The 13,908-nt window shown below is 38.2% G+C and overlaps 1 protein-coding gene across 1 annotated transcript in view; it reads right to left on the reverse strand.

Annotated features, from left to right (window-relative positions):
- The window catches only part of FGD4 (FYVE, RhoGEF and PH domain containing 4), a 65,489-nt gene that overhangs the window by 8,251 nt on the left and 43,330 nt on the right, over positions 1–13,908 (reverse strand). The window contains exons 5-10 of the mRNA XM_088521543.1: positions 10,437–10,526; positions 8,700–8,845; positions 4,112–4,268; positions 2,900–3,038; positions 1,956–2,014; positions 1,165–1,311 (exon numbers count right to left, since the gene is read on the reverse strand). Coding sequence (XP_088377669.1) covers positions 1,165–1,311; positions 1,956–2,014; positions 2,900–3,038; positions 4,112–4,268; positions 8,700–8,845; positions 10,437–10,526 — 738 coding nt within the window. The remainder of the gene's footprint in view (positions 1–1,164; positions 1,312–1,955; positions 2,015–2,899; positions 3,039–4,111; positions 4,269–8,699; positions 8,846–10,436; positions 10,527–13,908) is intronic.

Consider the following 13,908-nt stretch of genomic DNA (forward strand, 5'->3'; position numbering starts at 1 on the left):
ATTCTCCTATCTCAATTCTGTAAAAACTATTCTGAACTGCAGAATAAAAACCCTTTTGTGCAAAGTATACTTTGATATTTACTCTGCACCAAAAACACTTGATTTTGTAGAAACTGTAACTACTATTATCTTCATGGTATTGTTTAAAAAAGAAAAAAACATTTTATTCTTATTAAAAAGCTCAAAATCAGAGGAAAAAATACACAGGCAGCACAAAGATATATTCCTTTATGAAAATTAGATTTTAAAATAGCGTTTAAATGCCCAGTGCCTCAGCCTCAAAGCAGTTATTAAATCAGATCTACAGAGGTTAACACATATTCTCGCAATTAACTTTTAAAAAGATTCTTTTCTTTTCATAGAAATACTGTCATGTCTATTGGCTCATCTGTATCACAGACGCAGCATGCTTGAACTTGTCACTTCTCATACAGAGAGCATGGCATTTTAATCAGCTGCCTATCCCATTTGAAGTCTGACTACTCAGTCATTTCTTCTTTTGTTTGAAGCACAGAACGAGCACTAATTCTGCCTCCATGGCTCATTACTAGTAAAGAACTCAACAGGACTCTATTATAAACTAGAACATGTGCAATGCTGAAGGCCCATCAGCAAAAATAAGAATTTGATACTAGCACAGTTTTTAATGTATGAAAATAAATGAACTGTATCAAGCCTTTTGTAAGGGAGCTGGAAATAAAAACTAAAGAAAAAGAATGCACTGCTTTGGTCTGTTAGTTCTAAGACAAGACATGGGCATCTGAAGAGAGGATGAGTTTCCATAATATTGAGTTCTTACAGGACCAGGAAGCCCACTTGGACCCCAACACACACAGTCTATGATGACTAAAGTCCTAAGCTTTTACATTTCAGTTTCATAAGAAAGGCCCAGTTCTCATGCTCCAAATCAGCATTTAAAGCCAGCAGCTAATTATTTAAATGTGAATTGCTGGATAGTGGTTCTGTGTATTTAAAACCATGTACTCTAAGTGGTGTTTGGAAATCTTCCTACAAACAGCAGAGGACTTGCTCAAGCTCAACTATGATCATTGGAGTGGTTCTCACTGACACCAACCAGGAGAGAATATTCCTTTTCTCTTAGCAGTTATTTGAAGTCTAGAAAAAACACAAAGACTCTCCTGCAAAATAGGCCACCATACTTACTAAGAAAAGATACCGTTCTTGAGCAGATGTATTGCGAGCAGCAAGTTTAAGGATCTGTCCTTCTTTTATCAGCTCATTTGAAGGGTTCACAATATCTTCCTCTTCTCCCAGCATCTCATATATCTCCAGCAATTTCTTTAGATTCTCCTTTTTTAGAGAAAAGACAATAATAAAACATAGTAATGGAGATTTTTACCCATGTTCAACTAAAATTTCTGGACCTTGTGCAAGCTTGGAGAATGTTAGTTTTGAAAAAAAACATACAGATACTCAGTAATATATAGTCAACCATGCAGACTGATTGACCTAGTTGATATATTAACAAATTCACAATTTAGAAATGTTATCTCAGTGATAATTTAAAAAAATGCATTTGTACATACAGCACGCACATTTTCCTGACCATAACATGTCACGTCAAACCAGTCATGCCAATTGCTAACAGGAGAGAAACATTATCTACTTCTTACGAACATTATCTATTTACAGAAACAAATGCAACAAGAGCCCTATATGATAGCAGATAACTTAAGCCAGGAAAAGAAGCTAGCTTGCCCAGTTTCCACCTGAGAGAGTTAGGTGTAATGCCATTTTTTTCCCCTGTAATTTCCAGGAGTTATAAAGATCACAGTATGTAGCAGCAACCATTTGGACCCAGGGAAACACTTTTTGCCATGTAAGGCAAGAATCTGCAGTTCTCATTCCTGGCAAAATTTGACAGACACAATTTCCTAATTGCTAATACTCAAATACAATATTAAAAAATGAACAGAGAAACAAGAACTGCTTACCATTTTTCTTATTGCACTATTAGAATGACTTGCTGCGGTGGATATAATTTCCAGGGATTCTAGATGGAGGACAAAGAAAAAAAAAAACATGAAAAACAAAACCCTGCATTTTTACATTGTTACATATTATATAGAGATTTGTATCATTCTACAAAATTATGTTTATAATTTTTATCTAAATTACATATTCAATATATATGTTAAATTATCAATCAAAAATAACCAAGCTAAATGTAAGCATCTACCAAAGGGAAATAATGGTCTGGAAAGATCACATGGGAATTATTGCAGATTACTTTACAGACAACTTCAATACAAAGAACCACATTTTTGTGATGTGAACAGTCATGGTTCTCTCTTGTCTTTTCAGAAGGTAGTTCAAGAATGTCAAACTGTGCTTACTGTCAAAACAGCTCATATTATAAATATTTAAGAAAATACTTTCAGCACTGAATTATTTCCAAAAATTATCTATCAAGTAATTCTGAAAGATGCATGGAGATAACTGTTAACTGTCCTTGTTTAAATATAAGAGATATTATAATATATAAACTTCCTGTAAAAAGAATCACACTATATCCTGTTTAAAACAAAAGGACATATATGTCACATGTGCATAAAGCAAAACTGAATGCCAAAAAAGGGAAATTTACCAAAGCAAACAAAATAATCCAAACTCTCATGCAATTTCAAAACTAAAGCAAATTTATAACCCAAGAGCATAATTTAGTATATTTGGTAACTTATATCTTAAAGGCAGCTTTTATAATAACTCCATCCATTATCTAAACAGATTTTTTTAACCCTACAACTCCCCTGAAGAAATTCTGTCATACTTTTCACAATGGCTTTGCTTTTTCACTTTCACCTGAAAATAGCTTTATTTACAGTATCGTCCTACTAAGGTCTTATTATGTCTATTTTAAATTCTAGAAAATATTTACTTTCAGCATCTTTCCAGTCTGGGGAATCTTGAGGCAATTTCCTTAGGTAGTCCTTTAGAAGCATCTCATAGCGTGGAATGCGTTGTACTGGCTCTAGCATGTGATGTTGCAATGTCAAATTTCCACACACTTTTTCCTTCTAAGAAATTACAAACATATTCAAATATAATAGGCAAAAATTATTTTCCCAGGATACAATAAAATAAAATGTAATTGATAAAGCATAAATAATGTATTTTAAAACATGCATTATAGCCCTTCTGAAAGAAAACAGAAAACTACTTTGCCAAACAAAATAATCTTCTAAAAGCTATAGTAAAGAAGTAATGAGTAGAATTTATAAATATAAATCACACCAAAAAACCCTCCCAAACTCCAAACTATTTGAACTTAACTTTGAAATATCTCAGAAAACAAGAGAAGTAGCAACCGAATTAGTAGGAGCAGCTCATGGCCTTGTGGCAGCAGAAAACCTTTTTTCAAAGGGCAGTATGGCATATATTTTATCTATGCATCCAATGAGGAAATGCTTTCTTTCGGTTTTATTCATAATGCAAATCCCACTAGTATTTTAAGACGCATATTCACATCCACCTCCTTAGACAGAACTACAAGATTCTATTATGCTACATGCAGCCAGCTTAAGATCACAGTACCCTATAGCTCAGTAAAATTTACCCAGAATTAGCTTATTCCTTTTCCGGCTGCTAAGTGCAGACAAAGCGACACACCTGCCAATCCTCGGAGAAACCTGCAGGGAGCACTAGAGGGAACAAAAAGCCCTCTGGAAAAGAGCGCGGCACAGCCACAACTGCTGAGCTTCATCTCTTGTGCTCAGCAGTTAGGGTCATACACCTGCATGCAGAGCCCAGTGTTCTGGACAACTGCTGCAAGCCAATACCATATTTACAAATTTACAAAGTATTTACAAAGATCTTTACTTCTTGGCTGATATATATAGCATTTTTCAATCTCCTGTCGCAAGCTTTATACTTTAGTCCTCTAGATTGCAACAAAAAGCCTGGATTTGCACATGTATTTGTGCATATATGTGCGGGGTGAAGGAGAAGCAAAACACGGTATGAAGTGGACAAAAACAACCCTTAATTCTGAGACACATGATATATAATTTTCTATTTTAATCCTTCTCCTCCTCTTCAAAACATACATTTTTACGTATTACTTGGCCTGTGACATTGCTCCCCCCATTACCTGAATGTCTTGAATAATGAACTTGAACAGAGGCGATCGTTCAGTCCACGTTTTCACCAGTTCCATGGCGTTATCAAAATTTTTCACGTACTCTCCATACATCTTGAGGAACGGAGCTAACTTCTGCAGAATATCTCCGATTCTGGGAGTGGTAGTCCTGCAAAGTAAGAGGGTGGAATCTCAGAGCAAAATGGAAAGAAAAAAAGTCCCATAAGGTCCTAAAATGTTTGAGAGAGCTTTGTTTCATAGAGAATCCTTTCCATTTGGGATCACCTCATATTCAGTTCTAGCATAATCACCAAAACTGAGCCAAATGACCCTGGAAAGATTGTTCGTATCCCCACTGATGATCTACAACGCTTACAGCTCATGTAGAGTACTAAGGGAAGAAAAGTGATCTATAATGAAAACCATGAAAGGTTTTGTTTACAAAACACACTCTCATTTATTTCCTTTACAGTTCGGTCAACTACATTACATTTTTTTGACCATACTCTATCCCACAAATACCTAACTTATGATTTTGTCTGAGGTCTAAATCCAAACTACAAAGAGCTTCCCTTCCATGCCCATATATGCATAGGTATTTACAGTCTTTTACAATTATTATTTGAGAAAACCTAGGAAGTAGTGCGAATCTCTTGGAATCCAGCATTTGTGCCAACTTCTCCACAGCCTTCCCAAGTATTGATGGTATCTTCCAATAAAACAGAATAAAAAGAAGATGAACTAACTGGCAGAGAGGGGAGGACGCATGGAGAAGCTGCACCTCTTGATGCCCAGAATGAAAGCAAGAACAATACAAATGCATGTCCTAGAAGCGCAGGGTGAAATATGTGGTTCACATTTCATATTGAACAACATATTCCACAAGTCTTTACTGCTGACTTTCTGAAAGTCTAAGACAAATGTTGTGGCAGTGGCCTAGTGGTAGTTTAACATCCCATATACCATTCATACACCTTTATACACCCATGTATACACCTTAGCATTGAGGGAAAAGTGAAGCAACCTATCCTATTTCTTCAGGAGTCCACTGCAACACGCCGCTTCTCCAGGAGAACAGGGGACAGCCCCCCATCCACGTGCCTGAGCGGGGCTGGAGGTACCTGCGTGAGACCTGGCCAAGGGCTGAGCTCCTGCTGGAGCTCCTGCTGCGCCCGCTGAGGAGGCGGGGGGAGCCGGCGGGTTGGACGGGGCCACTGCAGTCACAGAGTCACAGAGGCATCGTGGTCAGGAAAGACCTTCACGGTCATCGAGTCCAAGCGCAAACCTGTCACTGCCATGTCCCTGATGCCTGCTAAGCCGTGTCCCTGAGGGCCTCATCAACGCGTTTCCTGAACACTGCCAGGGACGGCGACTCTGCCACTGGGCGGCCTGTACCAGCGCTTCATCACTCTTGCCGTGTAGATGCAGTCACCAAGGGTCACCACCTCAGTACGGTTCAGTTATTTGCTAACCCAGACTGGACATGGAAATACACACTCACACACTTTCAAAAGAAAGCTAGCAATTTAAAACAAAACCCCACTACTTCTATTCACTGAATGCTCCTTCTGCAGGTTGCCATCTTAGTTCAGTGTAGCGGCATATTTTTGAACTTAAAATAAAATACAAACCATGCCAAGAGAACCGAAGAAAGTGTGAATTCTTTCTTAAAGGTCACCAGAAAATAAAAAGATATTAAAGTTTTAAAATAAATTTCATAGCTAAGTCATTGTAAGGTTTTTCCAATTAAAAAGCCTCAAGCGGAAAGGACTTCAGCATTGCTTTGTATCTAACGAGACTAGCACAAAAAATAAATACTTCTGCGTAGCTGTTTCAGAGCAATTACGAGACACATGTTACAAGCAATTGTCAGAAGTTTTATAACCAGGAAGCAGCAACGGTTTGCTGTGCCCGCTGCCAGGATACCTGTGGTGGCCAATTCGCACAAAGCTCTACAGTTTCACCCTTTATGGCCACACTAAATATTCACAGCTACCTTTAGTGCAAGGCATTTATGTGTCCCAACGCTCTGAGGCTGTAAAAACAGAAATCATTACCATTTGAGATAAGCTGAACAAGGTCCATGGAGCACAATGAGCTCTGGAAGAGGAGGAAAGATAGGGGAAGTCACAGGCTTCTGAGACCATCATATACTCTTCCCTTGATGGACTTGTGACTACAGATAACTAGTCCATTTCTTATTTAGACAGAATGCACCATGAACCAAAACGTGAAATTTTACTAGTTGTCCTCACTCTAGGACAGTTATCATTTTCTTGTCTGGAAAGGCTGGAGGGAGAACAACTACTACAGACCCAAATCATTACAGGGCTCAGGGAAGATGCCTTCACATTGCTGTGTGTGTACGGCAACACTTCTTATTTCTGTGTTACTAGACCAACATGGTATTCACCAAAGCATTCCAAAAACCTCAAGGATGAAAGAGCGGAACTACTAATCATGATGTGCAGTATCTCACTTAAATCTGCCATAGAATATAGAACAGCCGAAGGAAAGGTCTACGAAAGGTGACTACAGAACAACTGCTTGATCCTTCCCCCAGTACAAAATTTTAAGTCGTAGGCTCAAAACAAAAGGAAAGGTAAGGGGCAAGTCAGCTTTGAAACTGCTAGAGGAAACTATGGATTCTAAGGAACGAGCGGCAATTGGGCAATTGAGAGTGACAACTTAAGCCAATAGCTTGGGTCAAACAAATCCATGTGTGGCAACGGTAACATGAGTTCAACTCACTAAGCACCATCTATACCTGCAGTCAACAGATGAAGATGCTAGATGTGAAAGCTACATTGCAGGCTATTTCAACCCCAATGAAAGGCAAAACAAGGACAGTTGCCTCTGATCTGCTTTGCCAGTTTTAAAAATCTATTGTTGAAAACCAACCACAACTCAGGAAAGCTCTATCCATTTTTACCTAAAAAACAAACAAAAAAAACAACAACAAAAAACAGAAAAGCAGAACTACGAACAAAACATACTTGAGCAGTTTCTGCATCTAATTAAGGGAACTGGTAAGGAAAGTGAACTCTGGCAGAGGCTGCTGTGCCAGACAATTTGTGAGACTGGGGGTGGAGCAGAGAAATTACCCCTATGATCTTTCTTCAACAATAATCCAGAATTGTTCCCCTCCTCTGTACTCTTCCATCCAACCCCTCCCAAATGCACACTCTTTTAAGGACATTTAACAAGCTGTCTCAGATAAAGCAGAGAGGTTATTTCCAAGCAATGTGTAAAGTAACACTCTTAGGATGCAACCCACTAGCTTTGCAGCAAAGATCAAAGCTCACCTGTAGGAGCTCACTTCAGCCTCTAAAACTACGTAATTTTACACGGCACCTGTGTGCATTTTGCAAATAGACAAGACAGTACAACCTGTCTCCTGTGAGGGCATACTATGAATTTCAGCTCATACATATAAACCACTGATATAACGTAGTTCAAGCAGATTTTAAGCATCATTATAATAAGTTCTATTCCACTTCTCATGAATATGAACTCTATCTTACCATCACTTTTAAAAATAAATTAATAAAAGTGGATAAATGGACCTTACACTATCATGGTACAAGATACACTATGTACATGGTACACTATCATGGTACAAGGAAAACCTTAAGTAAGCTTAAGGTTTCAGTTTTCCTATATTTCATGTATTTCATTCAAGTTTCTTTTGTTTGTTTGCTCGTTTGTTTTTGCATGACAGAAGATTTGGGGATAACCTATTTTTTGCACATGACATTATCCATTAAATACCAGAGAGAATCTGTATTGCCAAAACAAAGAAACAAAGAAAATAAAGACAAAATAGTACCCCAAGCTATTGCTGCTCCCTATCTAATTTGAGAAAAGGGAATACCCTACTGAAGGGAAAAAAAAAAAAAAACACCCTTTTGTGTTCTTTTGGTAAGGTATTTGACAATTACACAAGGAAATCAAAACCATATGGTTATATATTTAAATATTCCATATTTCTCACAGCCCAAAGATACATGTAATCATGTACACCAAGGAAGAATAAAGACACTGTAATAACACATGATCATTACACAACATACCTTGCTTGACCTTCTTGCTTGACCCAAACGGTTCTTACAAACAAAAGTTGGAAGAAAAATATGACTGAAACATATACCTGGCCTGGATTTTACTGATAAAACTAAAACACAGAAAAACAAAACTGAATCCCACATGAAAGCAGTAATAGCAAAAGCTAGGTCCTATGAGAGTGAAGCAACCTAACACATACATTCTATTTATCTCAATCTTTGTATTCTGTCCAAAAAAAAAAAAAAAATCAAGTAGCATGTAGTTTTAATTGAAGCTTTTAATGCATCAGGGCATTTAGTCATGAGTAATGTCCTTGGCTTCAGTGAAATACATGTCCTTTATTTTAAGCAAAGGAAGCACGTCCTCTGCTGAATCAGATCCTGATGAACAGCAACAGAGCAGATGTTCTTCTACCCACAGTACTTCCTGGGACTGCAGCACTTAATTATGAAGGTACCTTCCCTTCCTCAACCCTGTGACAGAATTTCTACAGACACTGTTTCATTAGTATGTTAACCAGTAAATCACCTCTTACCATTCTTGCATTCTTTTCTCAAGTTCTGGAAGCAAGAATTCACTGTGGAAGACATTTATTGATGAGATATTAGAAAAGATTTTGTTAACCACTTCAGCTGGAAATGAGCCTCTGTTAGCTTCTTCCAAGAGTCTGGAATAGAATACCTGCAATACAGAAAAAGAACCCAAAACCTATCAGCCCACTATCTTTTATCAATGGATTAAGACTTATTCTTGCCTCCTACTCCAGCTGGGAGATCATTAACACAGCAAGAGTAAAAGCAGATAACGACAAACTATTTATTATCTTCTCCTAACATGAAGCAAAATACGACCTCTCCTCCCTCCGCACCCAACTTAACTATTTTTTCTTTTAAAATCAGAAAAGTGGTACAGAGTGAACAGACTAAGGGAGGCCAAGCTAAAGCAGCACCGTTTTGGTTTGTTTCCAGGCATGCTGTCTATTTCAATGCTAGACCACAGTTTTCAGAGTCTCTCAATCTCATTTTCCACTGTTGCTTTCTCCTGAATTACCTTGACATCTTATCAACATTAGCCTGAATATTCTGCTTTTATGTTGTACCTCACTTTTAAACTTACTCTTTTAAAACGAAAGTCTATGATCAATTCCCATATACCATCCAAAACACAAAAGGACTCCGGGTCTGATGTGACTCTTTAGAAATACATACATACGTGTGTTTGTGTGTACGTATGTACATATTTCTCTATCAATGAACTATAACAAAAAAAAACTATGAAGGAAGTAAACATTTTCCATTATAATAGATATCTTCTATGTCTCCAAAGTGAAGCTCCTGCTTTCAATACCTGGTCTTTTAAAATACATATAACCATCCCAATGGGGGCCAGCCTGGTAAATTCGATTTCAAAAAGACCATTACTGAATCCTCAAACTGTCTGAACAAATAATATATTGGCTGAGACTTTGTATTTCTTTTTCAACTCCAGGGTAGCTTATGCATTAGACATGAGAAATTTAAATAAATAGTGATGCCTGTCATGGAATAAGGCAATGTATCCTAGGTATCTAAGTAAAATGAACACAGGTATTACATGAGAAAGTAAAGATGACTTGAAAGGATATTCAAGAACTACAGACTGCTTCACCGTTAAGAAATAGCAGCTTGATTCTTCAGAGAACCAGAATTCAACTCTGTCCTTGCAGAAGGATTAATTTCTGCTCCCTTTAATAGGATTTAGTCCAAATGTACAGTGAGAAAATAGGGCATAAGCATTTTCAAATGGGCACCTTGCGGGTCTTTTGATGTTGATGAAAAAATGCTGTGCAGATGGCTCAAATGTGAAAGATTTAGTGAATCATGAGGGGCCAGCTGACTTCAATATTATAAAATATGATACCTTTCTTGTCAAGTAAAAAAAATGAATGAGCAAACATTATCCATCTCATTTGATGGATGCTTGAGCCATCTCTGGAAGGGCCACCGGTATAAAGTTTGCATTTCTATTGCTCATAGTGAAAGCTGCATGTGCACACACTCACAAGCAACACACTGTTACTACCTATACAATCCAAATGGACGTTTAAAAATTTTGTGTTCTTAGTTAAAATAAAGGCAAACTCATGTGGCAACCGCAAACAAGATGCTGACAGTGTCAGCAGAATGCTCAGGCCACGCTATCCCTTTCATGTAGTGTATATCCACACACACATGCATAGCTGGTCAAGTGAACTCGAGGTAAGAAAATAAAAACAAATTTGAGGAAAATTTACCCGGTCTAGGAGGTCAAGTCGACTAACATAGGCTTTTTCTGTATGCAGAAGTTCATTGGCAATTTTGTGACGTTTCTGTTCATCTGTCTCCTGGAGAAAGATAAGATCTCTTAGTACATCGGAGGAAACAGAATATAGCACTTTTAAACAGAGTGTTGACGGGACAGGTGTTTCCCCCAAAAAAGTGAAGTGTAAGTTTATATTTTGCATTACTCACTCTTTTTAAAATACAAGCTTTCCAGCAATTTGATCAACAATTCAGAAGGTGGGTAAGAATCAGCAACACTGCAGAGCAAAACTCAGAGCCTAAAACATTTAATACTTTGCAGTATAGGAATTTTCACCAAAGCACCAAGCTCCCTCACATCCTGGCAATCAAGCACCACTAACACTGCAGAGCTGGAGGAACTAATTTGCAGAGTACAGTGTAACAGATGGGATTTGTTGGTGTTCCCCCCCCACCTCCGTTCTGAGTTATTTGAACTGACTGTTCTTTGCCTAAAGGAACTATTGAAAAACACGGTGCAAAACATTTTATGGTCATGAATACACACATTGATAATAATTTATTGACAGCAATTAGATTATTCTTTCACTAGGCCTTTGTGTAAGTTATTTGTCCTTCTTATGGGAAGTTTTCACATCAAAGTCTTTCATTCCACATAATATATTTTTAGTTCTTCTCCTAAAATTGAAGCTGAAAGTGGTCCCACAAATTTCAGTTTTATATCAAATATATATTAGAATAGGAAACTATGAGTTGCTTTGAGAAGTCACTTCCAAGCAGAAAAAAAAAATGAAAGCATTCTGTTCTAAAAGGTTAAAACATTTGGCAAATGCCTCATTTTTCTAAATGTCAAATTCAACAAAATGACACTTCTGTTACAAGATTTTCCTTCAGATTTACTGCTAGCACGGAAAAATGTTCACTTTTAAAGACACCCGAGCCTGTCCTGGGTAAATGGCAATCTTACCACCGAGCTTATAGGAAGGGGCTAATTTTCTGGACAAACCGCACATACAAACCACAGAACGAGGTATCCTCAGCAGGAAAAAAAAAAAAAGGTACTTTCAGAGGTTGTTTCTGATTACAACCCACAGACGGTTTTCCACAAGACTAAGACAAACATTTGCGAGTACATTTGTAAAGACTCTCTGCTGAACGCCGAAGTACAGAGCTTCCACCTAAAGGACCTCAGTGGCTTTCAGCATTCAAGTATTCCCAACTCAATCACACTCCGATCCCGATCTTCAGTCTTGGCCTCCTCCCTGAATGTGGGTTTCCAACAGCGATGTCGAAGCTGTTCCCTAAACCCGCTGGAATCGCAGAGCAGCCACGGGCACCTACAGAGCTGCTCCGCACGGGGCTAAAACTTGTGCCTTCCCCTCAAGTAACGCTTTGGAGGAAAAAGGCTGCAACTACCCAAAGATTACTGGAAATAACTGAGAGAGGGAAAACCATGCACAGCAGACGTATAAATGTCACGCTTCTTTTTAGTTTGTCATTTTGTATCAGGCCAGATCACTCTTGCTCTCCGACCATACTCGGACTCGCAGCTCAGTATCTCCCCTGCATTACTTCCCATATTCTTGAGCTTCCATCTCTTTTCTACGTCACTCACGGTACCTTGCTCAGGAATCCATGTAAACATGGCAAAAACACACACCACGGACCAGTTATCACTTAAACACAGCAGCATATTCCAGTTCAAGCATAACGGCACTCATTAAATGGTTTGCTCAGTGCAAGAATAACAAGAAATCATATTGCTATCTTTCTTTTAGGAAAATCCTCAGTTTCCCAGCACTCCGCCTCAAAATTTCCTCCGTTTTCCATGCACTCAGCGTGTTTTCCACAGCTAGCTCCATCTTCCTCCCTGCTCTCACTCCCAGCTTCAGCGTCTTCTCCCACATCCCATCCAGAGAAAATCCCCCAGTTTCCCCGAGCTCGTTCCGCTTTCCCTTTTGCTGAAAGCAACGTGCCCAGGCTGTTTGCAACCAGCGGTGTCCATCTCCAACAAAGATTTTCCTCATGGAAGTAGCAACCACGCGCGGGCAGCAAGTTGGTTGATGGTGACAGTGACACCAGTTACGCAGGACACGTACACAGAGAAGCACCAAGTCAGCAGAGGCCCTTCTCCTCCTCCAGGTGCTCTGAGCCTGGCAGGGGGAAGAGGCTGGACAGGGAACGTGTACGTGTGGATATCCTGGTAGCCCACGGCACAGGGCACGTGTGCTGGGAAGCACTCGCAGGGAAGCCTCTTACTACGGCCATTCAACAAAACACCCTCGAAACACCCGCTCAGAGGTCATGGGGAAAATGCTTAAGATAGTTTAAAAACACGAGGTTATCCTTCAGCCCCCGAGTGCTTCTGTGACTCCCTAAGAAACTACTGCTCTGATGAATAAATCAAACCAAAACAGCAAAAGGGAATATTAATTCTGGGTTAAGATACAAATCAAGCTCTACCACGGAGCTACACTGAGATTTCCATTTTATATACACACACCCAGTATACAGGTCTCTCTACAAGTAGTACAATAAGATAACAGAAATCAAAGAAATAAAACTTTTTTTTTCTGAAAATTTTCTATTTATATCCTAGTAAACCATTATTGATATTGTATTCTCCACAGTTAATAAAAATATTGAGGTAAAAAATTACTGTAAGATATACCTGGATTTTAAGCACAGTTTTTCATTGGTTTCAGGGAACTTTTCACACTAATGTCCATGAAACATCATGACTCAAAACGTAAAAACAAGCAGGAATGATTACTTTCATATACATAGAATGTTGACGTTGAAAGCTTCAGACTTTATTGCTGATCAAAATGTCCAAAGTGCAAGGTAACGTTTTTAAGTGCCTAAGCACTTAAACACTCAGAACAGCATGGGATAATGTAGAAAATGCCTCAGCATTTTCAACACTTCAGCAATTTAAAAAACACACCTCTAATCTCTTCCAAAGAGAGAGTTGAACAAAATATTACTATTAATTTCATGACTACAGCCGAGCTGAATTCTCAGTTTTAACTGTCTTGTGAAAAGTAACTGTCAAAAGTACAATTTAGACATTTAGTTGTCTATTTTTAAATTATAGGTATACACATTTTATCAAGGCTCCTAACTAGTCAAAATGCTATAACTTTTTATTTCTTTTCATAAATGAGCAATTTTTATTTTAAGCATGAATATATGAACAATAAAAAAAACATATTGCTTAGTGAAGACAAGCCATGAGAGTAACTTAACTCAGTTGTGATCTAAGACTTCAGAAACTCTCTAAAGGACTGAAATAAATATTTTGTTCAATCATTTATCAACTAAAGTATTTCAAAATTAATAATCTCGACCATACCATCCTTACTTTAACAAACACACTATTTTAAAGTAGACCTGATGTAAACCAAAATTTCAATCTACTGGACCAGTTTCTGTGATTACTCATTACTCCAGCCAGTGAAGAAC

This window comes from Tinamus guttatus, unplaced genomic scaffold, assembly GCF_059628265.1.
Source record: "Tinamus guttatus ecotype Peru unplaced genomic scaffold, ASM5962826v1 Tinamus_guttatus_pri_ptg000125l, whole genome shotgun sequence".
NCBI classification, from domain to species: Eukaryota; Metazoa; Chordata; class Aves; order Tinamiformes; family Tinamidae; genus Tinamus; species Tinamus guttatus.